General features: G+C 34.8%; 3 protein-coding genes across 3 annotated transcripts; 2 read left to right on the plus strand and 1 right to left on the minus strand.

Moving 5' to 3' along the window:
• Window positions 1–339: 339 nt before the first annotated feature.
• LOC112527724 (RHOMBOID-like protein 2) lies at window positions 340–4,268 on the plus strand. The gene is made up of 5 exons (XM_025138502.1): window positions 340–934; window positions 2,231–2,394; window positions 2,521–2,684; window positions 3,579–3,829; window positions 3,924–4,268. Exons 1-5 carry the CDS (start codon window positions 624–626, stop codon window positions 4,036–4,038), a joined length of 1,005 nt encoding a protein of 334 aa, XP_024994270.1. The 5' UTR covers window positions 340–623; the 3' UTR covers window positions 4,039–4,268.
• Window positions 4,269–6,592: 2,324 nt separating this feature from the next.
• LOC112527806 (protein HAPLESS 2) lies at window positions 6,593–20,040 on the plus strand. Its single transcript, XM_025138616.1, has 18 exons — window positions 6,593–6,778; window positions 6,860–7,003; window positions 8,002–8,090; window positions 8,838–8,877; window positions 10,205–10,262; window positions 10,372–10,432; window positions 11,084–11,162; window positions 12,364–12,498; window positions 13,606–13,800; window positions 14,517–14,597; window positions 14,691–14,791; window positions 15,858–15,975; window positions 16,858–16,890; window positions 16,996–17,089; window positions 17,197–17,285; window positions 18,049–18,161; window positions 19,098–19,198; window positions 19,447–20,040. Exons 1-18 carry the CDS (start codon window positions 6,596–6,598, stop codon window positions 19,989–19,991), a joined length of 2,259 nt encoding a protein of 752 aa, XP_024994384.1. The 5' UTR covers window positions 6,593–6,595; the 3' UTR covers window positions 19,992–20,040.
• Window positions 20,041–20,141: 101 nt separating this feature from the next.
• Window positions 20,142–22,717, minus strand: LOC112527807 (cytochrome P450 87A3-like). The gene is made up of 9 exons (XM_025138617.1): window positions 22,439–22,717; window positions 22,015–22,336; window positions 21,783–21,932; window positions 21,420–21,671; window positions 21,238–21,327; window positions 21,060–21,138; window positions 20,863–20,969; window positions 20,649–20,776; window positions 20,142–20,558 (listed from the first exon to the last, which is right to left on the minus strand). The coding sequence occupies exons 1-9, from the start codon at window positions 22,636–22,638 to the stop codon at window positions 20,375–20,377; spliced, it is 1,512 nt and encodes a 503-aa protein (XP_024994385.1). The 5' UTR covers window positions 22,639–22,717; the 3' UTR covers window positions 20,142–20,374.
• Window positions 22,718–27,179: the final 4,462 nt, after the last annotated feature.

The following is a 27,179-nucleotide window of genomic DNA, read 5'->3' on the forward strand; positions in this document are numbered from 1 at the left end:
TTTGACGTGTATGACAAGTATTCAATGGTTGTTTATCAAACGCTTACTTAGATAAACACTTATCATGTTAAATTATCTTACCGAATGCATTTGATAAGGATCAAAGGTCTTACCCGATAAGAGTGGAGACCATGATTGAGAGTTTTACTTGGTAAGTGAAGGCGATATCTTTTATTATAATTAATGCTTACCAAATAAATTATTACATTCATTACTGTTTTGATGAACTAAAATTTTACTGGATAAATAAATAATAATATTAAATTTTATCGGTAAACATTTATTGGATAAAGATGTAATACCAAATATGTGGCAGATGCCTTAACCTGTTTCTAATCCCCAAATACGGCAAAACATATCATATTCTATCCAAATTACATCACCTTTCACTTTACTCTATAAAACGAAAATGGTGTTAGCAAATGGACAATTAGGTATTGATTTACGCGGATTACCAGCGGATCACCTAACGTGAAATCGACAGATAAGCAACCGACTCCATCCACCATTTCCATTTGCCTTCGTTTCCGCGTATTCATACTCTTCTATATTTACTTCCAACTTCTTACTTCATAACAAGATCATTTCAAGGAAAGAAATTGGGTTCTACACAAGAAAAAACCATGGGTAATGGAGATCTAGAGAGCAGGGGAAGCATAAAGAGCAGAGGTGCACAACCACCGGGGCCGCCGCCGGCGTATTACACGTCGTCTTCTCCGTTCCACACTGAATCGTCGGAGAAACAATGGACCTCGTGGCTGGTTCCGATGATTGTTGTTGCAAATGTGGCCATGTTTATTGTCGTCATGATTGTTAACGATTGTCCTAAGAACCATAATTCGAGTCTCGAGGGGGATTGTGTTGCTAAATTTCTTGGTAGATTCTCGTTTCAGCCTCTTAAAGAGAATCCCCTTTTTGGTCCTTCTTCTTCTACGTAAGTTTCTCTACTCATTTATTAGGGTTTCTCTTATGTTAATTGGAAATTAAAGCTATAATGTGTTTGCCAATGTAGTTAATTTTGTGAAGGTTGATTATTGATTGATTTAGGGTTTTCCTGTAATAGATGCTCCACACCCATCTAGTTAATCTTCGATTTGGGGATTTTCTACTTTGTGGTGGTTTTGTCTTATGAACCCATTTAGGGTTTGTTTTAATTGATGATTTGGAGCTGTTCAGTTGTTCAGTTGATATGGGAATTTTTTTCTTACATACCCAATAGTCAATTTATGTAAGAAGGTGATTCTTTATCATGATTTAGGGTTTTTCCTGTCAAACGATGATTTTAATATTTTATTTTATTTCAGTCGAAATAGTAGAATCTCATGTGATTTTGAAAAAAACAATGATGTTTTTATTTTTAAATAAAATATAAATTTGAGGATATTATAAAATTTTGATAAAAATATATTGATATTAATATCGAATTAAATATTTAAATTTTTTATTTTTTGTATACTTTTTAATTCAATTTTTTTTGTTATAATTTAATTTAGGTTTAATAACGAAATAATTTAAATTTGGTTTAATAATATACTTTTCTTATAAAGATAATAATTAATTATTTTGTTGAAACTCGATAATTATTCTAATTATATTTTATATTTTTTACATTTTAAAATAAGATGTTTATTCTCTATTTGATTATGTTTATCCGTAGTTAGTTACACGAATTTAAACATGGATCTTTAATAAGTTGTACTTACGTATAATTTACTTGTAATTTTGAATTTTAAGTAATATGCATCAATATACAATACTTCATGCATAAAAATGGTTTTTAAGAGTTTTTGTCAAATGTTTTATAATATAGTATAGATTAGGGCCTTTTGTGCACATTAAAAGGAGCTCACATATATAATTTTCTGTTGATATGGAGCGGTTTTTTTAAATTGTAACAACTCGTCCCACATAGATAGAAAACGGGATTATGAGCTTCATATAAGCCTCAAGCTGTGGGCTACAAATAACTTCCATCATGGTTTTAAGTTGGATTCGAAGTTATTGGGCCAGACTGTTGCTTCGGGTTCAGGGTTTTACATAAAAGGAGTAGTTTTATGAATATATGAAATTATTAGTGTAGACTTCAAAATAAGCAATCTTAAGCAGATCTTCAAAAGTAGATAACAAGTTAGAAAAATAATTATGTGCTACTTGATGACAAATTAGTAGTTGACACGATGAATCTAAATTATGGAATGCTGGGTTTTACGAACCCTTTTTTGGATTGTAGATTGGAGAAGTTGGGAGCTCTAGAGCGGAATAAGGTGGTCGATGATCATCAAGCATGGAGACTAGTTTCGTGTATTTGGTTGCACGCCGGAGTTGTTCATTTACTTGCAAACATGTTGAGCTTGGTTTTCATTGGGATTCGCCTCGAGCAACAATTCGGTTTTGGTACGTTTTTTTTTACATAGTTGTTTTGGTGTAAACAACGAAACTTGAACATATTGATAGGTATAGCACGTAACCATGTCGTTAAATGAGTTTTTGATGGCTGATAATTTTTTAAACATACAACAGTTCGAGTTGGGTTGCTGTACATGGTGGCCGGGATCGGTGGGAGCATATTATCAGCACTTTTTATAACAAGTAATATTTCCGTTGGCGCTTCTGGTGCACTTTTCGGACTTCTTGGAGCAATGTTATCGGAACTTCTTACCAATTGGACTATTTATGCTAACAAGGTGAGTGTTCTCCCAACCTCATTATATTTAAGATTTGGTATAACCATGTTCATGGAAACAACTGTTATGCTCTTTGGGGTAAAAGATAGGTTTGCATACATCTCACTTTCAAAGCCTATATCCTAGTTTTGAGTTGATATACTGTGTTCCTTTAGGGTGCGTTTGGTACACTAGACAGAACAAAACAAGAATCACCATTCCATGTTTGGCAAGACTTTTATGTGGAAAAGATGGGAACAGAGTGGAACAGCTGTGTACCACCCCCATCCCACAAGGTGGAACAAATCTATATTTTATCATTATAACCTCAAAATAAAATCTAATTCTCTTCTAAAACATTAAATATGCCTCGCTCTTTAAATTTTATTTATTGTATTTTATGCTTTTTAAACTTTCATTTTACGGTTCTTCAAATATTATTTTCTTCGGTTTCTATATTTTGATTAATTTATTAAATATTAATAAACAATAATATAGAGAAGGTATAATGAAAATTGGGAAGTAAACAAACTTTATCTTCTTGTCTTTTTAATCTTGTTGATGAAAACATTACAATGATATATTTTGTTATAAGAAATATTTATTTTATTATAATTTAGTAAATTACATAAATTAATTAAAATGTATAAACAACTCGTTAGGGGTAAATTGGTCATTTTATATGTTATGTTCTGTCCATTTTTGTATTACCAAACGCTAAACAGTTGTCTTGTTGGATAACAAACGCACCTATAATAAGTAGTTCACAAATCTATTTTTTATTAACGTGAGAGGAGTTGTTACAATCAGCCGTTTTGGGTAGATAACAAGTCTGTATACATCTCACCCTTTGGCTCTGACCGTGCTGGTTAGCTTGGTTAACGATTCCTAATGAGTAAACCATCGATCTTGTAGGCCGCAGCGTTGTTTACACTCGTGATCATCATCTTGGTGAACTTGGCTGTCGGAATGCTTCCACACGTTGACAATTTTGCACATATCGGAGGCTTTTTATCGGGTTTCCTTCTTGGGTTTGTACTGCTTATCCGTCCCCAATTCTCTTGGCAAGAACGCCGCAATCTTCCTGTTGATGCTCGTGGCAAATCCAAGTTCACCGTCTATCAATACGTTTTTTGGCTCGTATCCATGATTTTATTGATTGTCGGGTACGCTTTCTTTAACAACAATTGCAATTTATACCACCGATTCGACAGTTAACCGATTATAATTGATAAAAAAATCGACTAAATCATTTTGCAGATTTACCGTGGGACTGGTAATGCTTTTTAGGGGAGAAAATGGCAACGATCATTGCAGCTGGTGCCATTACTTAAGCTGTGTTCCGACTTCGAGATGGCGATGCGATAACCGGTGAAGAGCAATCGACGATATTGATTGTTAATATGTTTAAAACTTTGATTTGTACTTTTTATTTTATTTTTGGTTGTGTAAATTGGTATTTTTGAGATGTAGTTAGGATATGATATTTGGTTGTACATTTATAAACTCTGAAAATACGGAATTGTAATCACCGGTATATATATTTGGGATCGGGTTTTGTAACGTTTTATAGAAATTTTAAGGTCTGTTTGGTTTGCAGGATTATTTTTGAGGGATTTGGATTTAAATAGATTTGGTTTTGTTTGGTTCATAAGATTTTGAATGAAATTGGATTTTATCATCTATAAAATAATTTATAGAAAAAAATTATAAAAAATTATAAAAATAAGTGAATTACATTTTTATTAATCGATTATTATAAAACAAATATTTTTAACATTTTTTAAAATTTTATTGCATACATTCTTACAAAATTCGGTGAAATTTCGAGCATTTCTTAAGGATTTCAAAATCTTATATTTGAAGAATTTCAATTAAATCTAAACATTTCAAATCCGGACAATCCGACAAAACAAACATGATATTGAAATAGATTTGAAATGCAAATTCCTTCAAATCCATTTCATTCTTTCAAACCAAACGGAACCTAAATGTTGTATATAAAAACGATAATTTTTAAGGTCGTTTGAGGTCCGGTTTATAACCAAAATCACAAACTAAACTGCATGCACGATTTGATATTTTCCCAAACCGTAAGAAGTGCATCACAAGATACAATATGGATTATTTCTGAATATAATAGTGTAAAGAAAGCTTACAGTCTACGCTATTTATTTGTACATCAAGGTAAAATACTTTAATTTGTATATGAAAATACAAAAAATGAAGTTGATAATAAATAATCTATATTATATTGTAAAATATTTAACAAAAACTCTTGAAAACCAATTTTTATGCATAAAATATTGTTTATTGATGTATATTACTTAAAATTCAAGATTACAGGTAAATTGTACGTAAGTATAATTCTTTTTAAATTCGTGTAATTAACTGTAGATAAACATGATCAAATACAAGATAAACATCTCATTTAAAATATTAAAAAATTAAAATAAAATTAGAAAAATTATTGAGTTATAATATAATACTTAATTATTATCTTTATAAAAAAAATATATTATTAAACCAATATCAAATTACTTTGTTATTAATCTAAATTAAATTATAATAAATATTTTGAAGTAAATAAATTATACAAAAAAATGAAAACTTTTAAATAGTTGATAATATATTTTTTTCAATTTTTTATGATATCTTCAAATTCATATTTTTATCTAAAAATAAATTTCTCAAAACCACATAAAAACCATATTATATCGACAGAGACAAAAATATAAAACGAAACATTGACAATCGAGATTAAACAAGTACCTTTCTAGTTTTAAAAATAAATACATTACAATAATAAATGATATTTTCAATATTTTTATAAAATTGCAAATTACTTTAGGAATTGGTCACTGCTATTAGGAGATAAGCGAACAGGGGGACTCATGTTCTTGCCTAGCTGTCCCGTTCTCTATCTTGTCCTGTTACGTTCTCTAATTTACCGTCTTCTATTTTCATTGAATGAACGGTGTTTGCTTCTTGGAAGACCATTAATATTAATTAAGATGCAAGGCACATAAAAGAGAGAGACATATCTTAATGTCACTTACATATATAAAAATTATAATTGAGTTGTTAACAATCTCAACCGTAAGGAATTTGCTGGTGGGTTGTATTAATATCCTTGTATTTCTTTGCAAGACCAGAGTCACTGATGTAAACCTGCATGATAGCAGAATGAATATTACAAGGTTATCATGACGAAGGCTCCAAATTGATAACAAAAATGTATGATCAGCATCTGCTACCTGATTTGCACGTTGTTCCAAACCCATATGAAAATAGGCTGGTTTGATATAACTGTGTATAAATAATTTATAAAGAACAAATTCAATAAGGTTGATATGAAAGGAGTATCATGATCTGTCAACATGGATGTGAAGAGCTAAAACAAATGCTTTACAAGTTGGAGGTTTTAAATTTCATAAATTTTAGGAGCTTAACCTTTAATATGCGTTGGATGACATATCAAGCAAGTATAAGGGGTCGTTTGTAAAAACGCTTACTTGGTAAGTGCTTACCAAAAATTTTCTTATTGGATGAATATATTTGTGGAGTCGTTTAAATATGTTAGATTTTAAATTGTTATACAAATTTTTCATCAATAGACTGTAATAGGAACCATAACTCTTATTTATTCAAATCATATTAATATGTAAAGATCAAGTGTAACTTATATCATCGTTAAATCTTCTCTAATAAAATCAATGAAATTTCAAAATGGTTAAAATTCACGACTCCTGCGTAGTTGCAAGGTCCACAACCAGTAACTCGTTATAAAAATCTCGTAACTTATTTTGTATTAATCTGATTGGTGGTTTCCCGCTCAGATATTCGGAGAACTCAACCGCTCAAACCAGCGGCAGTTACCCCCAACATAAATCTCTCCTTCACACCCAAAATTCACACACAAAGTCGCCGAAATGAAACACTGCATACGGGTCGTCATCATCTCTCTTATTGTATCTCATCGTATCGTCAATGGAGGCGTCCAACTCCTCTCCAAATCGAAGCTCGAAAAATGCGAAAAGGTTTCTGATAAGAACGAGGTTCCTCTTAACTGCACCAGAAAAATCCTCATCAACATGGCTGTTCCTAGTGAATCAGTAAGTTGTTCGTGTGTGTGATTCTGTGATGTGTGTGTTTGATGCGGACTAATTCTTATTTTTTGTTTTTGTTTGTTATAGAGCGGCAAAGAAGCATCGATTGTGGCCCAAGTGGTGGAGGTGGAGGAAAATTCGACTGATAACATGAGAACGCTCCGGGTTCCGCCGGTGATTACTGTTAATAAGTCCGCCATCTATGCGCAATATAAGTTGACGTACATTAGAGTATGTATCTCAGAACTTGCTTAGGGTTTTTCCCATTGCATCTGTTCAACAGTCCAAGTTATTCTACCTCATGTGCTAATTACACACACATATTCTTCTTTCACGTGGTGACTTTATGTGGTATGATTATTATCCTTATAGCCATACAGTTCCAACTTCCAAGTATACAAACTCTCCTGTTTATGTAGTTATCTTGTGATTATGCTTTTTTCGGTTACGATTTGTTTTCTCTTATTCCAAGGCTCTCTATTCTATGTATTAGAGCTTGTATCAGGTCTTGCTTTCAATTAATTTAGGTTTTCTGTTTTTGTCATGTTGTTCGAATTTCACTTTTACTTGTATGTTTTCTATGACTGGTATTTTTGTCTTCTTTTTGTGGTGATTATATTAAAATTTTCCTTATGTCAGCATGTTCTCTGATTTTTTGGATAAGATGTTCTGTGATTCTGTTACTTTGTGATTATACTTTGATGGAGACCTTTACAAGGTCTTATGTGTACACACCTCAGGGTATCAGCTTGTTTTGTTCTTCCCCAGCCCCCTCAACGTTTTTAAAATTTTAATCAAATTATTGTTGTTAATAAATTTCTGTAGGTCAAACTGAGATTTTGGCATCTACATAATAGCCACAATTCAAAATAACTTATCCAAATCCATCAATTTCTACTTTGATGCACACTAGCAAAACCATTTCATTAATTCATACCATAATCATTACATTCTGTCTGAACTCTGAAGCAACAACTGATGCGGAGCTCTGTGTATTTTGGAAAGCCCTACCCTTCCCATCATCACCAAAGAGAACCTGTCAAACCCACAACGTTCAGGATCGGTTAAACTGCTGTACTTCAGCTTTTAATTTTAATGGGGATGGGATAAAACATATCTGGCAATTGATAATGTTTCATCTGCTTTATCAACCTTAAATTCTGGATCCCCTTGCCATCCCACTTTGTAGATTTTTGACATTTAAGATTTGAATCTCGTTCTCTTTGCAGGATGTTCCTTATAAACCTAATGAGCTATATGTTAAGACACGCAAGTGTGAGCCCGATGCTGGTGCTAATGTTGTGCAGTTTTGTGAGAGGCAAGTAATACCATGTTTCTAGCAAACAGAAACTTCACTTATTAGTGCATAGCTGGAAAGATACACTCATCTGCAATGGAGATAATATATATATATATATATATATATATATATATATATATATATATATATATATAGGAGGGTTCAAATGAGAAAGACAAAAAAGTTGAGAAGGTGAGAAAGTCAAAAAAATGGATAAAAAAATATAGCAACATGGATGTCAAATTGAACATAATAAAATGCTCGTTTTTGGGTATCATTTGTTTGGTTCCAACCTTTGTAATATTTAACCCATTTCAATAAAAAATAGAGCGTGTGTGTTTTTATTTAAAAAAGGGTGGTTGCAACCATCTTTCTTTAATCTGGTCTGCTGGATTGTCTCATCTGACGGTTGAGATCTTTTCTTACCTTCTCAACTTTTTTGCCTCTCATTTGAATCTCCGCGCGCGTGTGTGTATATATGTACTTGTTAGGAACAAGGTTCAAGTCTACGGGTCTGTTAGGATGCCTCGGCTGCTTTTTTTTTTGGAATTGAGAGAATACCCCAAATGAATTATTGTTGGTAGACATATACATACACACATACATATTTATGTATGTGTGTGTATTCTTAGTAAAGACCATAGAACATATCCTAAGTGATATAGTGTGTTATCTTTTGGCAGTTCAATGCTGTATTTTTCATGTTATAGCTGCAGTGTATGTAATATTGACTGGAACTCTAACCAAGTTAAGGTGTGATCATAGGTTACGAGATGAGGAGGGACACATTATTGAGCGCACTCAGGTAATATTTCAGAGATATTAGCTTTGTTGTAACCTTTTCTTATTTCCAGAACATATATGAGCATCATGTTCATCATACATGATTTTTTTTCCGATGTTGAGATGAGCAAATTAAATCCAAAACTCCAAATACATCATATGTGCATGACTCTTGCATCATCATTAGATTTTGAATGTCATAACAGGTTGCTTCAAGGCCCTTATGCAACCTTCTTTGGTTGATTCCTGTTATGTACTTGACTTTTTCATAGTTGGATGTAATTATAAAATCTATCTGATAGAGCATTAGTAAATACATGCAGCTGACTGTTACACTTGTCTCTTGATGTTAAAGCATGCCTCTTTCTGACCAGTAAATACTTAGAGATGGCGACATAGTTTGCCAACTCAAGACCTTGTTCATTAAGGGTCACCGTACGATTATTCTTTTCCCATTGGCAAACGCAACAAACTGAAAATAACAATGATTACGTATTTCCAAATAAGCATCATTATATGTAGTGGTTGTCTTCCATATGATAGCAATAACTTTCTAGTTATGATTACGTCTTACAGTTGGAGTTAAAGCCTAGAAAGGTGTGAACAGACTGCATATAGTCATATGTGACCTGTCTTGTTCTATTTTCTGGGGCACTTTCACCTTCTCTGCCAAATTCAAATTTGAATGTCACTTAGTTGGGAAATATTTGTAGAAGTAAAATTATAGCCTTTATAACGACAATATGTAAACCCATAACAGCAATCAGTTTGCACTGATCAGCAAATTAAGAACATCTTTTCTATGTGTACACACTTAAGAACCATTTCTCTCCTATTCCTTGAGTACTTTCCATTCTATTTATTTTTGGTGTGTTTGGGAATTTAAATTGATCCACAAAAAAATAAATGAACATGATACTTCATGAGTGTATCTTACTGATAAGATGAATGAGTCCTCATACCTGCTTCACCTTGTAGCTGTCCTGGTTCATGTCTTGACCCATATCCAACTATTGACTAGCATCTGAAAGGTTGACTTTGGTGCATCTGTAAGGTTTCTGGACAGTGGCTTGGGATCACATGATAAACTTATCAAAACGACTGCTTTGCGATACCCTTTTTGACCATCCAATGGTGGCAGCCTTGAGCACTAGACTACCTTTTTGTTAACATCAAATCATCAATCAGTCACCTAAAAGATATTATGCCACTGTGCCAATGTGTGTTATGTATTATATAAATGTGCATTGTTTTAAGCGTTGATTATAATATTTCTTATCTTCACTGACATCATTTCTAATAGAACTTTCATGTTCATTTATTTTTTATTTCTTGAATCCTCGGGATAGCCAGTTTGTTGTCCTTGTGGCAACCAGCGTAGGGTGCCTTCATCGTGTGGAAATTTTTGTAAGTGCTGTCAATGTAGTTGTTTACCTTGCTTTATTACTGTATATTCTCCCTATATGTTGCAGCTTACATATGCCTAATATTGAATCCTATTTTTTATTCAAATCAGTTGATAAGATGGTGAAAGGAAAGGTCAATACAGCACATTGCCTCCGTTTTCCAGGTGATTGGTATGGACTCTGGTATTGTTTCAGCATCTGTTTTTAATTTCTGTTTCTTCTGATATCATGAGTTAGATGTAGAGAATCAGCCCACATAGGAAAGAGTAACCAATGATGTGTTTCAAGCCTTGGTGATGGCATCTAATACTCTACAATTTAATGTTCTTGTTGTGAGCGATTACTGCTGCCTGCTAACTTTGACATGCAATCATATCAAGTACCAAGGAAGCTTGACATTATATGAAAACTTAATGCTCGATTTTTTGAAGTTTCATGACTTCTAAGGCTCCAGAAGATTTAGATGTAGCTTTAAATTCATTGTAATTTGCCCTGATGGGCTTTTCAAAGTGGTTTAGACTTCCTCATGATAACCTGGAGGTCATGATTTCGGATCCCACCCTTGGCAGGTATGGTGGATTACCAGGGGTGCATCAATGGGAGCAGAAAGCGTTTCACCACCTGGGGAGTTGTTTCCCAAGAAGTTCAGCTTTCATATTAGTAGCATACTAACATGTATAGATGCTTATATACTGTGAGGAACAGACAGAGTTCAAATATATGCATATACTCATGCATCAATGTCTTTCTTTTCTTGCATATTTGCTTGTCTTACAGTTTTGCTTAAATTGTTACTAACTGAAACTAGTTTCTGGCGCTTAGGTTCCATGTGTTCGGCATTGGGCAGTACTCAGTTGGGTTCAGTATACGGGTCGAAGTCAAGACAGGATCTAGAATCTCTGTATGTGGTTTCCAACAGCTTTCCACTTAGCATGCAAATTTGTTGTAGCCGCTTGCAAATTTGTTATAACCAGGATGGGATGTTTGAAGCTGCCTGTTGTTTAATTTCAGTAATTTCTTATAGCCGCTTGCAATTTTGCTGCACACCAAATATCAATTTCCATAAAAACATGCAATTCAAGAAGGGTCAATTTCCTATGATATTTAGACACATACAAATCAGCTTGAACCGAAGATGGCATGTTCAACTGAAATTAAACAACTGACAGCTTTAAGCATCCCATTCTGGTTATTACTGTAACTGTGCTGTGTCTCTCACTGATTGAATCATGAAAGGTGGTGAATTTGTCCTTCCGCTTGCTCATTCTTTTGGGTTGTAATGATCTTCTTGAGTCGCCCCAACTACTTTGGATGGATGTAAAGTAGTTTTCCGCAATTCTGCTTTATCATCCAATAAATAATAACTGATTTCATGTTCACTCCACACTACATCTCATAAAGCTGTTTCTGAGCTTTGGTACTGCATGTGTAAAAGGATAAGACAAGATTTCTATCAATTTTTTCTGAGAGCTATACGCTAATACGGTTTTCCCTCCTTGCTTAAATATTATATTATGGTTGTATTCTGTATTTAAGGGTCTGTTTGAAATCAAAAGGGGAAAAAGGGTTTCACCGCCGAATGGGGCAAGAGAGTTTCACGTGCTGACCGAATCAGCACTGATAAGGAGGCCAAATGCATGGCCAGAGGCTCATTAAGAACTTATCAAACAGTGAGTCAGAGACTCTTAGTGAAAATGCTTGTTAAAAGCTTATCAAACATCCCCTAATTCAAGCTTTGTAAAGCATACGCTCGTCGGGTCTCATACCTACAAGCCTATGGATACCAACATTTACTATTTCTCTATCTTAATGCTACTTTATGTTAGCTTAAACATTTAAGTGCCTCCCTGTCTGTGTTAAGTTCCTATTCTCAAATGTGACTATTTTTTACATCATCAGTGGTGTACTAGTAAGACAGTTGTCTAATTATTTTTACTTTTGTTTACAATAACTATAGTCCTTGAAGATGTTAAGCAGTTTATTATTGGTTTAAACAATACTGATGTTTCCATTTGATATATTAGCTGTGAAGACCACTCTTGAATAACCTTCTTTTTTCTTTTTATTTGTTTTGCTTATTTTGGTCGGTTATGCTCTAACAGGAAGTAATCATCAGTCCTGGGAATAGAACCGCCACGTCAACTGATAACTTTTTACGAGTGAATCTCATTGGGGACTATGTTGGATACAGTGACATACCATCTTTTGAAAATTACTTTCTTGTTGTTCCAAGACAGGTTGTTAGATGCAATGTTTCTGTAGCTTATTGATATTAAATTCAGTGTTGTTGGTCATCATATAATATCTTGCAACTGATGAGATTCCCCCTTGTTAGTTAGTTCTCTTGTTTTTTGAACCATTAAATACATTTGACTTTTAAAGCACCAGACTGGTGCAATATCCTTGAGCTTGCAAACATCCTTCTGATTGAAGTTTTAACTAGTAAGCCAGAAACCATTGAACCAGTATAATGTTTTCATGGTAGTCACTTTTCTTGGTTTTTCCATAAACCAAACCCACATCTACACCCAACAGCCAGTCATAAATTCTTTCTAGGAATAATAATGTGACAAATAAAGAGAATGCACTTTGTAAGATGAGAAGTGTATGTTGCATCACTAATTCTCTAAGTACGGCTTCTAGGAAGGACTTGAACTTGATTTGTTATTATGATGATATATCAACTTCAACTATCCTGAGTTATTGGTTGATAATGTACTTTCTGTTTCCTTTTTTTTGTTTTTCTATCCAACATTAAGGCAAACACAAATGAAAGAATGCTTGAAACAGATAATATGTATGTGTGTGTATATATATATATATATTATATCATGGTGAAATAGTGTTCACTTTGACTGTTTAACATTCTTACTTTATAGGTCCCATCTACGTGTGGTGGAAGTAAAGATGTGATTTGGATCTCATATATTTGATGTGAGGATAAATGAATATGAAACCCACAAATGGAGAATGTAGCAGAATTATATAAACCAATGGAACCTTAAGCAAAATTATATAAAGAAATGGAACCTTAGATATTTGGGCTACTCGATTTTCTCGGAAGTGTTCCCATCATATGCTTGAAGTGAAGGACAATAGATACATGGATCATACTAGAAATTTGTAAGTCAGTTGCCGTTGAATTGAGATTCTGGCACAATTTTTCAAACAAGATGTAATGGAACGCGAATCACTCTCTATTCTGAAGGTTTGTGGGTAAAGTTTTAACTCACATTCATTTAGTATTATTTATTAGCCTTACTGCATATATATTAAAAACAAAACGAATGATTGTAACCTCAGTATACATCTTGTGCCTTACATTTCTTTAATTATTGATGAAGGGTAACAAAGGTGAACCACAAGATTTGGGAAGGAACTTTTCTATGTGGATGCTTCTTGAGCGAGTCAGGTTCACATTAGATGGCCTTGAATGTAACAAAATTGGTGTCAGCTATGAAGCTTTTAATGGGCAGCCAAATTTCTGTACTGCTCCATTTTGGAGTTGTCTGCATAATCAGTTGTGGAATTTCTGGGATGTGAGTAAATCCATCTAAATTCACCACAAATTATGATTAGCTTATCTACCTATTGATTAAAGTTGTTTTTAGATCACAAATTGTAGTTGATAGTTATTTGTCCATATCAGCATTAGATTAGATTCTTTTGATAAGCATGCCAGCTCGAGAAACCAAATTGGCCACTTAATCATTCTATTGAAGAACTGTAGCTTCAAATTTCAATATTGATGAAAAAGTAAAGTGATCTGAGTAGCTATTAGTCAACCAGGTTCCTGTTTATGCTTTAACCAACTATGCTACCTTAGCATTTGGGATCCTCGAGAGTGCTAAGTCAGCCTGAAATGCTTGAGAATGGGATTGGAAGGAAGAACGAAAGTAAGAACTTCTAATGATTTGGTAGAGAATGTTAGTAAGATGTTTCCTTTGAAACTCTATTTGATCGATTACAAATGTGGGATGCTCCACCTATAGGGGTCTCCACCTCTAAGAAGTACTATTGAGTGAACCCATATATTGATATAACAAGGTGAAAGCATGTTCCTAGTCTAGAAAAGAGGGAGTGCCATCTGGATTTGGTAATTCTATTTTCCTCTCCCTCTCAATATCGGTTCCCCCTAAATTCATATAGTAATTATGATTGTTAACTAATAATCTCAGTTTTCCACCGTGCATTTTTTCTAATCTTTCTTACTTTGAACATGCTCTAAAGTGTTCTATTACTAATTTTTTTACAGGCAGACCAAAATAGAATCAGACAAAAGCAGGTTCCTCTTTATGATGTACAAGGGAGATTTGAAAGGATAAATGAGCACCCAGTATGGTTTTGATGATTTTAGATTTCCATAAAATACCATTACCTCCTCTCTCTATCGCCCGTCTAATTTTGCATCATTGACAACTGTATACAGAATGCAGGAAGTCAATCATTCTCAATTGGAATCACTGAAGTTCTTAATTCAAACCTTTTGATAGAACTGAGTGCTGATGACGTAGAGTATGTGTATCAAAGGTTGATACTACCTTACCATGATTTTTGATAGAAATGAGTGCTCAGGATTCTAATGATCTCTTTGCTGATTGGCCACTTATTATCTTAATTTATATATTCATGTGCATCAATCTGTGATTTTGTAGGCAGATTAAGATGATAATGTTGGAGCCTTTGGCTGTATAAGGCCTTTCATGTGGTTATATATGAGAGAGAGAGATAACAAGTGCAGTCAACATCTTAATACAACCGTTCAGAGAGATTATAGTGTATGCCTAGGAAACGATAAATAGAAATACAAGGTGACACAACAGATTCTTGTGTGCTAATTTTTTGTTTATCCACCCTCTCACTAAGACTAACTCCTTGGCTAAGATTAATCCTCCCCTACCTACTGTCTTGCCGTCCTGAGGAATTTTGCATCCACAAAATTCTAATGTGAAATAATGATAAAAAATACACTTTTACTCATGACACAAGGCACAAATCATTTGTGGTATTGGTAATGACTTTCATTCATGGCTGATGATTAATTATGGATTTTAGCGCTCTTAATGGTGTCTTGGAAATATTCCATACCCTGTAAAATGTCTAGTGTAAAGCTGCAGAGCTTGATGCTACTTGAAGAACTACAACTTTCGAAATGGATGCATCTTGCAATTCTTAGTCTTCATTTCTTTGTTACAATGTTGATTATGTTTCAGCTGTATATTTTGTTGAATTCCTTTACCTTTAAACCTTCTTGTCTTTTTTATGATTCTTATTGATATGCATAACTTTACATCATTTATTGAAACAAGAAATATAAGTTGTCTGTCTCGCACTATATATATATATATATATATATACATCTTGATAAAACAAAATTATAATAACCTTTTCCCTTCTGCAAGGCTACTCTGGAAGATTTTGAAATCTAGAAGTAGAAATCTAACAATTGTAAGGTGTATCAATTAGCTTAATTCATTGTTTCTAGACATATACATAGTTTTAGGGTTGACCGTGTTAAATGCATATGGGCACCAGAACCTTTCATTATAAAATCTAAGTCGTGGAAAGTTAACTAATTTGTTTCCTCGTATTGTAGGAGTCTTGGAAAGATTGAAAGTATCACAGCCCCAACTTTTGAAGCTCTTACTCAGTTCGGGACTGCCACGATCACAGCTAGAAATATCGGTCAAGTGGAAGCATCATACAGCTTGACGGTAGTTTGATAACTTGTCATACTTATTATTCTAATGTTTGTACGTAGATGGAGCTGAGCCATTCTTTTTGTAATGTAAGTTTTTGTGTAGATTCATTGTGTATTGCTAACCAAGGTTTGCTGTAGTATATAATATTTAATTACTTTCAGTATTTACCTTTCCTACCTACTTATACTCTTCCACATTTCTATTAATCTTAATTGTTTGTACTTGACCATTTATGAAAAATAGGCATTGAAGTGCTGGCATTGCTATACCACTGTCATAAATTCAGCCCTTTTATCCACTCGATCAGATGTCAAATTGTAATTCTTCAATTTAGTGAGAATCCTTGAATACCGAAACAAATTTGAGTGCTACTACTTGTGAATGAATTCAAGAACATGATTGCGATAACTAATGTAACTCAATTATTAATGTAATTATGATAGAGTTCTCTTTTTAATGTAACTGATAATGTGTTTGACAACTGTTGTCTTCTCTTGATACTAAGAAGTGTACTATGTTCTTGATATTAAAGCATATTCCTCTTAATAGTGAATGATTATGTCCTGATCACTTGGTTCAAAATATATTTAAGGACTTTTGGATTATTCCTTGCCCTCTCAGTGCCAATTTTAAGCAGGTATGAAAGATGAAACCTGTAAGACCTATCAAATACCAACATAAAGAAGTAGTGTATAGAAGGACTAAGAAACTTATTCTCCATCATTTGGATAAGATGTAATAGGAATTGTGCAAATTATGTATGAATTAAAAAATTAACCTTTGCTATTATAACTGTTAAGCTATGCCATGAGCTTCTAACAACTGTGTGTTCTATTTATTCTAGAAAATTATATGCACCATTTTGCTCAACCTTTTTTCTTTATATCGTTGCAGTTTGACTGCTCGGTAGGTGTGAGCAAGATGGAGGTATGCATTTTGTTGAACAATTTATCATAGGTTAAAGTACCGTACATCAATATGAAATCTTTGGTGAGGGAGAATAGTGAATATTTTGAATGTTCTCTTATGTAGGAACAATTTTTCATTATGAAGCCTAAAGAAGCTGCAACCAGAACTTTTAAGTTGTACCCAACGACTGATCAAGCTGTGAAGTATGTATGTGCAGGTAGAGGATAATGTTTGTGAACATACTATGATAATAGTTCTCTTAGAATATTGCGCTTTTTGAATATTTAATTGGATATATTGTGCTTGAAACACATCTTATTGCAGCTATATTGAAGGATTCTGATTTTCATGAAGTTGATAGAGCAGAGTGCCAGTTCACAACCACAGCTACAGTTCTTGACAACGGATCACAGGTATGGCAAATAATCGACTATATCTTGGATGCAGAGAAACAAATATCAGGGGATGGTTGTAATCACTTGAAGTCTTGCTTCAGATTTAGTTTGTTAATGTCTTAACTATAACATGCTTAATAGAAGGTCTCTGCAGATTCGTGCTTTAGTTGATTGGTCCTAGCACTTAGATCCCGTGGTTCAGCTAGAAGCTTATTTATGCTACTTCTCTATTATGATGTATTTGTGTATCTACGTGGAGTGCTCTTATGGCTCTTCCGATTTAGATATATGGCGTTGTGATCCTGGAAGGTTCTTGTCAATATAAGGATCTGTAGAGTTATGTATATTGGATTGTTTCCGCCCTTCCTACTCACTGTTAATTTCTTTCGAAGCTCTTAGAAAAGTTTCTATGATTCAAGAGATGATAAAAGATGTAACTTTCCTTCTGAAAACAGTGAAGGTAAAAGATGAAGAATCCTTTATTGTACTCCCAAAAACTAAAATTTTGGTGTTAGAAACTGAATGCTCTACCTTCTGATTTTCTGCACCATTAATGCGTCATAAGTTTACTTGTGAAATCTAAATCATCCATGATGCTAGTATTCTTTTAAGAATGCTGAGGTATGCTTGATGCCAAGTTAATATGGCATACTCTTTTCTTTTTGTTACTTAATGAAAATTCTTTCAAATAAATGCCGGGAAGTTATTAATATGTATTATTACCATGAAAGGTTTTGTTTGGCACTATTTAGTTAACTCTTGAAACTTTATTTTCTTACAGATTCCATTTGAACCACCAAAGAATGGTATTAAAGGTTTTTTTGAATCTATTGGAGAATTGTGGCACAATCTTTGGGAGAATATGATCGACTTTATCACTGGGAAAACTTGCAGGTTATGTGCTGTTCTACCAATTGAGCATTTACTTCAATATATCTCTCTAGACTCCACATCAAAATAAATGTTGTTTAGAGTTCGTTTTACGAAGCTAATTTAAACTTCATAAAGTCTCCTCATAGGCTCATCAACAAACTTCTTGGAGATCAAGATTTAGCTCTCTAGTTCTTATATTACTTCCATGTCTTCTTATGAGGAAATGGGTTTGAACGATCTTGGTTTATGCTTTTTTAATAGAAAAACCATTTATTATGTTGTGCCTATCATTTTGCATATGTGATATCCAACTCTTTGTTATGATGATATCTGGATCATTCTTATACGGTTCCTTGATTCCACATGAATAAATTTGAGTTTGCGATTCCTCTGGTCTTTAAAGTAGGAAGTTAAAAAAATAATAGCACAGTTCAGTTTGCTTATGGTGTATCCGAGTGTCGCTTTGTGATTCATGCTTGATGGATCGGTTGTACAATGTTCTCATGTACAATAGAGGATCTGCTAGTTTTATTTATGGCAAAACAGGTGTAATACAATTTACAACCCATTGATCTACATGACTTATTTACAATGTTTTAAGACAACTCTTGGATTTAGCTTTAGCATCTGAGTGCCAATTCACCCAAACCTACAAGGGGGAGAGGGCGAATTTTTTGGTCAAAATTTTTTTTTGGGGGGGGGGGGTGTGGGAACGCCATCCTCTGGAGTGCTCCCACCACTCCAGTCCCACAGTCATCATGGTGGAGGTAAATCAAATGTTCTATTTACTACAATAACAAAACATAAGACAAACCTTTTTAACATTTTCTAAATGAGCTTTCTAGTGTGAATTTACTTCATGTGGATTGTTTGCACGTATCACTAACATCTCTGTACAATTTTTTTTAATTCTTAATTCATTCACTTGATGCCTTTTCCTTTTACTTGTGCTCTCAGAATGAAATGCTCTGGGCTTTTTGACTTCCATTGCCATATACAATATCTCTGTATGAGATGGGTGTTGATGTTTGGTCTGCTTTTGGCAATCGTCCCCACAGGTCAGTAGGACTTTCGACTTTATCGGGAGAATCAATAAGTAAATCTGTTTGTCACCACCATAATAACCATCAACAGACCCTCTTTTTCCAATTTTCAGAGAGGGCGAGAGAGTGTGTGTGACAGGTAAGAGATTGTGTGTTAACACACATGTTCTACAAAAAGAAGTTTTTTGGTGAATTTGCTAGTGATTTTGGTTGTTGATAAAGATTTCTTTCTTGACAGTTTTATTTTTATTTTTGAGTTGCAGTGATTGTCCTGTTCTGGCTTTTACATGACAATGGACTTTTTGATCCTTACTATGACTCATGGGAAGATCAATTTTGGGATGATGAGCGAAAAGTCCGACACATTAGACACCATCGTTATGATGACTTCTTGGAAGTCCATTCTAGGAAACATCATAGGGGCAGTGCTCATAAAAGGCGAAGAAGTGTACATCAGGAACATAGGCAGAATCATCTTAGCCGGGATAACGACTATCATCATCATCATCCTCATCATCCTCATCATCATCACCACCACCACCATGTTAAGAAAGAAAAGCACAAACATGGTCAAATTAAGGGCTCGGATATCATGCAACCACTATATGTTGACAAAGAGGAAGATGATTTCATTAGTAATCGAAGACATAAAAAAGAAAGAGATATTATGGAAGAACTAAACAAATCTTCTGGACATGATGATGAGATCCTGAAGGAGCATCACAGGCACAAACATGTTCTAAGAGATGACAGACCCCATAAGCATCAGCAATCTAAGAGAAGGAATCAGAGGAATCAGATATCATGAATTCTTGTTTTAATCAATTAACATGTCGACTCCTGCTTCATTGTTATGTTTTATTTTCATTAGAGTCTTTTCGGTTGGGAACAAGTGTGTCGCTGATTCTTTCTGCCTCCGAACAACTCGAGTAAAAAATCTGTATTTGGAAAGTGTGTCATATATAACCTTGTACATTTCTCATTTCTTCTTTCTGTAAACTTATACATTTTCTAATATCAAAGCACTTGAAAAGCATTGAGCTTTACATGATCCTGAGTAAAATTATCCTCAGCTTGATTACTGTTCCAAGAACTTGGCAATTGTCTTGCCAACTTTTCTACGCAACAGGAGCCTATTGTCTGCTGTCAGCTTTTCTGCAACTTCAAGATACAAATCCTGTTTGGAAGTGTCTAATTTGTTGGTATTGTGGAGCTAGACATATCAATAATTCTCTCTTCGTTTGTCGGATTAGTATCAGATTCTGATGTTGGACCTTGATTCTGTTTATCTTTCACAGTGACCTCAACATGGAAGCCATTTGGGAACTGTAAGCCAGGTGTACGTAGAATTTCGCCTCCTCTGACTGTTCGCCACCTGACAATTTAGAGGAAAATCATGTTAGTATCTCTCTCTCTCTCACACAGACACTCAAACATACATAGTGACATACATTTGAATTTTTACCTGTATTTGGTAACTAAACAGTGGAGAAAGACGGCCATCTGCACTTTAGTGAAGTCAGTTCCAACGCAAAACCTCATACCACCTCCAAAAGCCATAAAATTCTTCGATGCACCTTTCTGATCCATCCTCTGTTTGGCACGATTGAAGAGTAAGTCAGAGGTTTATTAGATTTTATTTTATCTATTTGACTGAAAAGCATGCACTAATAGTATACCTCCCATCTCCATGGATTGAATTCTAGCGGATCTTTATAGTTGGCGGGGTTTAAGTGGACGGCTGGGGGACATACCATTACTGCCCAACCAGCTGGAATCGTGTAGTCTGCATCCAGCCAGCGTCCATATCAATGTACGTTTATAAACTTTACTATTTGTTGCAGTTAATAAGACTGTAATAGAAATGCATATCTACCTTTAAACTTGATGTCCTTTAGTGCTTTTCTGAATACTCCTGGAACTATGTTAGCCAGCCGAACTGTTTCATTTATAAGCTGCAACATCATGTAGTTGGCATCAATGAGGGACTGATTTTTGGAATTCTGTCAAGCAGTTTACGTACTACCTGTGAAATTTAAGAGTATTCAACACACCTGAAACGTGAATGTCATCGATTTGTATTCTTTCCATGTAAGTCCAGTCTCCTTATTTTCCCTGTTTCTTAGGATATTCTCATGCTCTTCCTGAGTGCAGTAGCAAGAGCAGGTAAATGGGTTGAAAAATATTAGGGAGAAACAAATCATCTTTCTTTTTGAATTACATCCTCTTCACTAACCGTTAATGCCTGCAATACCCGAGGATTGTCACCCAGAAGCCTGATTGCTACTGTTATAGCCAGGGAAGTTGTTTCAAAGCTTGCAAACAATAGTACAAACATCAAGTCCAGGGCAATTGCTTCTGTAAGAATTGAATCACCTCGGTCGAGTTCTTCTAGTACGTAATCAAAGAAATCACTTTTGACCTTCCTAGGCTTAGCTCTTCTTTCTTCTAGCATGTTCTTGAGCATCGCCATCGCCTTCTTTCTTCCCTGGTTAAGTTGAAGATAATGAAAATAGAAATCAGGATTACCCTTGTTGAGAAATCAGAATTCTTCTTTAATTGAACAAATTATGCATGTTGATTCTAATCATTTCTGTACCTGTAGACACTTGTGGTAAGCTGTCCCAGGAATGTTCAAAGGGAAGGAGATTAATCCCTGTATAAAAGCCACAAAGTTCTCCCTCAGATTCTCCGATGACTTCTCTGGATCGTAACTTATCAACTTTTTTGCAGTTAGATCAAATATCATCTGTAAAACAGGCAAGGTCGATTAGAAACTTGGGATTTCTGGGCAAGTGTTCATTAACCAAAACCGTTGTCCTTTTACTTACATTTGCTGTTGCTTCCTTCAATTCCACCGACTCCTGGCCAGCCCATTTCTCCAAGTTTCTTGTTGCCACATCTTCTACTTCATGAAGCATTTTTTTAAGGCTTTCGGGACCAAATAGATATAGCACCATGTTCTTAAGATACTTATACATGTAACCATGCAAAGATCCTACATTCTGTCTCCCAAATACCTCTGTGAAGCTATCTGGGTACCAGCTTTCAAATAACTGGCCCTCTTGTTGGAAGATCATATAATTAAGATCCGAATTGGTTGAGACTATAACCGGTCGCCCAACCAAACTGGTTCGGAATATTGAGCCATATCTGAAATGCAATGGTTAGTATAAGAATTCAATCATGAGGATGTAGATGGTGATATTTTACATAAAATAATGTAAAAATGATTTGGTAATTAATTGGTTTCACCTTTTCATCCTCTCTTTGACAAAGGGAGGGGTGTCCCAAGTTCGATTAGGGGCGAAAAACTGAATAGTTTCACCTAGTAACGGCCAACCCATTGAACCAGGGGGAAGATCTCCATTGCATTTAGGATTCCTCCATCTGTACAACCAGTGTGTAATGGTGACCACAACCATAGCTGCAATGCAGAGACTAACAGGCCACATACTTGATTGTTAAGAAATTAAGAAAAGCAATGGCAACCAGAGAAGGAAATGAGAGACTTAAGGAGGCAGAATCGGAAAGATGGTGATGAAAGAGAGAGTGTGAATGTGTGTGAGAGAAGCAAATGCTGGAATGTATTTGAGTATCCACGAGGAGAAGTATTTATATAGACAATGCCAGAACAGAAGTTGAAACTATTTAGATATTATTATAATGTTGGCTCACTTCGCTTTTGGTATAGTTAGTTGCTCAGAAAGCTGTACAAGTGGTTGGTGATAAGTAAAGAAATTATGCTGATAATTTTGTCTTCAGACCATCCAATTTTTTGTCAATTTAAAATTAGAGCTTAAGCTTTGCATTCAATTAATATGAGGTTTACATGATGTTTCCTCTCTCTCTCTCTCTCTCTCTCTCTCTCTCCTCTTTGTGTTTAAAAACTTGGCATTCGCCCAGACTAAAAATATTGATTTAGAAAACCCATATCCATAATGTTTTTCTTATGTATATATTTTAATATATATGTATATATATATATATATATATATATATATAGGTCAGGCTAAACTGAGCAACACCCTGGTAATCATTCATTTAAATGGTATGCACATGTGCATACAAATAATTCATAACTAATTTGTTTGGTATGCACACATGCATAAAAACCAAAAACAGCTTCTACTACTTGTATGTGCATTTACCATCTAGATGAATGATTACTAGATGTTTCTCAGTTTTTCATTTTTGTTATGGGTTTTCCATAACCCCCCCCTCTCTGTATATATGTATATTTCTTAGTTTATTTAGTTTGTGTTGTGGTTTAACACTTAAATTTCATGTTTTGGATACTATGGTTGCATTTGGTACAATTAGCCGATAAACTAGTTGTTAAAACGTTAAGGAACTTGTTAGGAAAAAAACTAGCTTATGGTGTATCAAACATGACTTTTTTCTCCGGGCTATCTGCAAAGCAGGTGGTCGCCCTGGGATTAGTCGGCTCGCATAGCGGGTTGGATATCCAGGTTAATCAAAAAAAAAAAAAACATAACTTTTTGTATAAGCTCAGTACCGCAGTTAGCTTATGGCATGCCAAACATGCCCTATATAAATGTTTTTTTTAATTCTCACTTTTTTGAAATCTTGCGGTAAATATCTGTTTGTAATTGAACAACCCTCTTGTAAAACTTTTCGAAATCATTATACGTAATAAGTATTTAGCTAAAACCGTATGTGATTGTCATAAACATGTGCGTTTGCTTATGCTTCAATGCTTTGAGTTTTTGAACATTGTTTTCTCTCTCTTCCCCTTCCCGTATACGTGTGGTATTGCATCAGCCTTGAGTTGTGTGACAGAAAAAGAACATATAAGTTTTCTTTCCTAGATTCTAGAAGAGAGAGAGAGAGAGAGAGAGAGAGAGAGAGATAGAATCTGTTTGACTATTCCAAGTATGAAACCAATCATCAAGAAGATCATTAAAAATACTAGAATTCCAGATGTGTTTTATAGTTTTAACTAAATGCATAAATCTTCCCCAGTATCTCTGCTAAATACTCTGCTAATTATATGGCATTAAGACGATGAATATGTTGTTTATGTCACTTGTTTGTTTTTTCATATATGGATGTCATCCTAGATTTTCATTAGCTGTACCGATTATCTCTATCCATTTTCGGAATCTTAATTGCATCACCATTGATTTCGAATAGACGGCTCTAGATTTGAACACAACCACTGTAGATTCTTGTGTACCTAACTGATCTTTGTTCTAATATATTTTAGCAAGACTTCAGAACATCATATCCAAGTGAATAAATTTTTTGTTGAGTGTTTATTTAAGTTTGTAGGACCCTTGATAATATTAAAAAAAAAACAAGATTCGAAATCAGAACTTGTAGATTATCTTAAGTCATTCTCCATCACTTTGTCGTATTTGACTTTCTCTCTTTATCACAATTTTCATAAGAGGTCTTCATGGAAATAGTCACCTTGATAGAAGCCAGGTTTGCGTACCCCCACCTCTAGGTGAGATATACTAGGTTTGTTTGGTTTGGTCTAATCTCAATCACTTTATTATATTTGACTTTCTCTGTCTGTCACACTTTTCACAAGTCAGAGGTTTTCATGGAAACAGTTGCCCTAGTCGGTGGGGGTCTAGGCTAGATTTATGTACCCTACCTCTGGGTAGGATATACTAGGTTTGTTTGGTTTTGGTCTAATATCGATCACTTTATCATATTTGACTTTCTCTATCGTCACACTTTTCACAAGTTTGAGATTTTCATGAAAACAGTCGCCCTAGTCATAGGGGTATAGACCAGATTTACGTACCTCACCTACAGGTGGAATATACAAGGTTGGTTTGGTTTAACATTGATCATTTTATCATATTTGACATGCTCTATTTGTCACACTTTTCACAAGTCAGAGGTCTTCATGGAAATAGATGTCCTAATCTTACGAGTAGAAGCCAGATTTACATACCCCACCTCTAGATAGCATATCCTAGGTTCATTTGGTTTGGTTTAATCTCGATCCCTTGGGCAAACCCATCTGGGCTATTTGTTGTAGGATGTTATTAACTTGAAATTGGTCAAGTTCAACTCAATTTTCACATAGAGCACCACCCAGATTGCTCTTTGAGCCACGAGTCTTTTTACTAGGTAGGTTCCTGTACATTACTTGACCAGCCAATATAAATCACTGTGTGTGCATGTGCGAAATGCATGTGTGGGTGGGTGTAAGAGACAGAGAGATCACAATGAGTATATAGTATAAAAGCACCATGTGACTGAGAATTAGAAGAATGGAATATACAAAAATTGATGAGGTTTTAAAACAAGAGCATGGGTATTTGTAATCATTGTCTGCTCCTTTAAGTTTTTACATGTCTTGTAGTCAAAGTGAGCTCTAAACTCCAGAAAGTTTCCTTTTGACTTGGAACCAATTATTACTATTTGTTAAAGGATTTTAATTTAATTTACTCATATTTAATTATATTTTGCTTTGAGATATAGTAAAGCACTTATTTAAAACTGAAGTTTCCAGGTTCATGTCATTCTTGATGATTTCCCTTTTTGTGGTAACCTGTGAATGTGATCAAAGGCCAATTAGTCTTTGATACTGTATTAGCTGTCCAGGATTTAAAGTTACTGTGATATCTAAAAAGACATTTCTTTTCCTTTCTAGCCTGCTATATGGCCCCAACTAGATTTTGGGGTTAGGCTGTCCAAATTGCATTGTATCACCACAATCAGTTTCTGCATTTTGCGGTATTCGAACGCTTGGATAGCTAAAACTATGATTGGCTGATGATTTTAGGGATCGTTACTAAACATTTTATCCGGTAAGTGCTTACTGCGTCACTTTATCTTACGGGATGAACATGAAATGATTAAGAATCTTACCCGGTAAGAATAATGACAAGAACCGAGAGTCTTACCGGTAAGTGAGAGTGACGACTCTTACCCGGTAAGCGTTTACTGAAATGTTGCATACGATGTTGTTTTGATGGACTAAAATATTACCTGGTAAGTTGAGTGAAAGTGTTGACAACGACTAAGCGCTTACCGGGTAAGCGTTGGCTAAACGGCCCCTTAGTATTATTAAGAGTTTTGGTGTAGTTGTGCTTTACATTAGATCGACTAGCTGATAAGACAAGTGTAACGTGAGTACGGAGATATGGAGTGCACACTCACAATTTATTACCTTAGATCGTCATCACGCAAGGGTCAAGGGAAAGGGGGCTGTGCCCCCTTGTGGGGTCCAAGGGGCAGCGCCCCTGGTGGAGGTCCCCCTAAGTGTATTTCAGAAGGCAAGAAGTCTGCTTTGGTTTAGAACGTCTGCGAAGCCTAACTAGAAGGTTCTGAGTTCTTGTTCAGAATCTTATGATTCTAAATATCCCCAGCCAATTACCTCGAAACTCGTGCAGTTATAAAAAACTGTCTAACCAACCCATTACTCTCGATATTTCGTATAAATATGTAAAAAGTTGAATCTGATATAGCGTGATCGTTGGATCATTTCAATACTCAATTCGTGATACCCAAGGCATAGGCTCGAATATGTATTTGGAAAACCAAACTCTAGCACAAAAAAAAAAAAACAGCAGATTTTTGGGGCTAGACACAAAAAATTGCTTCATCTCCAACCACATGCCGTATCTGCCTTTTGAACAAGAAGACAACGTTGTATGTGGTTTCTCTCCCCTCCGGCATTCTCTTTTGGCTGTCGGCCGAGTGTCCAAACCGGTAAAAGGGTGTTGTGGCGTATGATTGGAGATGTCCCTTTTATGGTTTGTTTATATTCTCATTTATATAGTTAGATCCAGATTTGGAGGTGCTTGCAGGAGCCGTTTACAAAAACGCTTACAGGTCAAGTATTTACCGGCAATAATCACCACCCTCACTTATCTTACCCGATAACATTCATTACCATCAAACTGGATTGTTGATAAGCATCTTATGCGGTAAGTACTTACCAGGTAAGATAATCGGTTCTTGCTATTCCCCTTACTGGGTAACTGGATAAGATATTCAGTTCTTATCA

This window comes from Cynara cardunculus, assembly GCF_001531365.2.
Source record: "Cynara cardunculus var. scolymus isolate 2C chromosome LG 15, CcrdV1, whole genome shotgun sequence".
Taxonomy (NCBI): domain Eukaryota; kingdom Viridiplantae; phylum Streptophyta; class Magnoliopsida; order Asterales; family Asteraceae; genus Cynara; species Cynara cardunculus.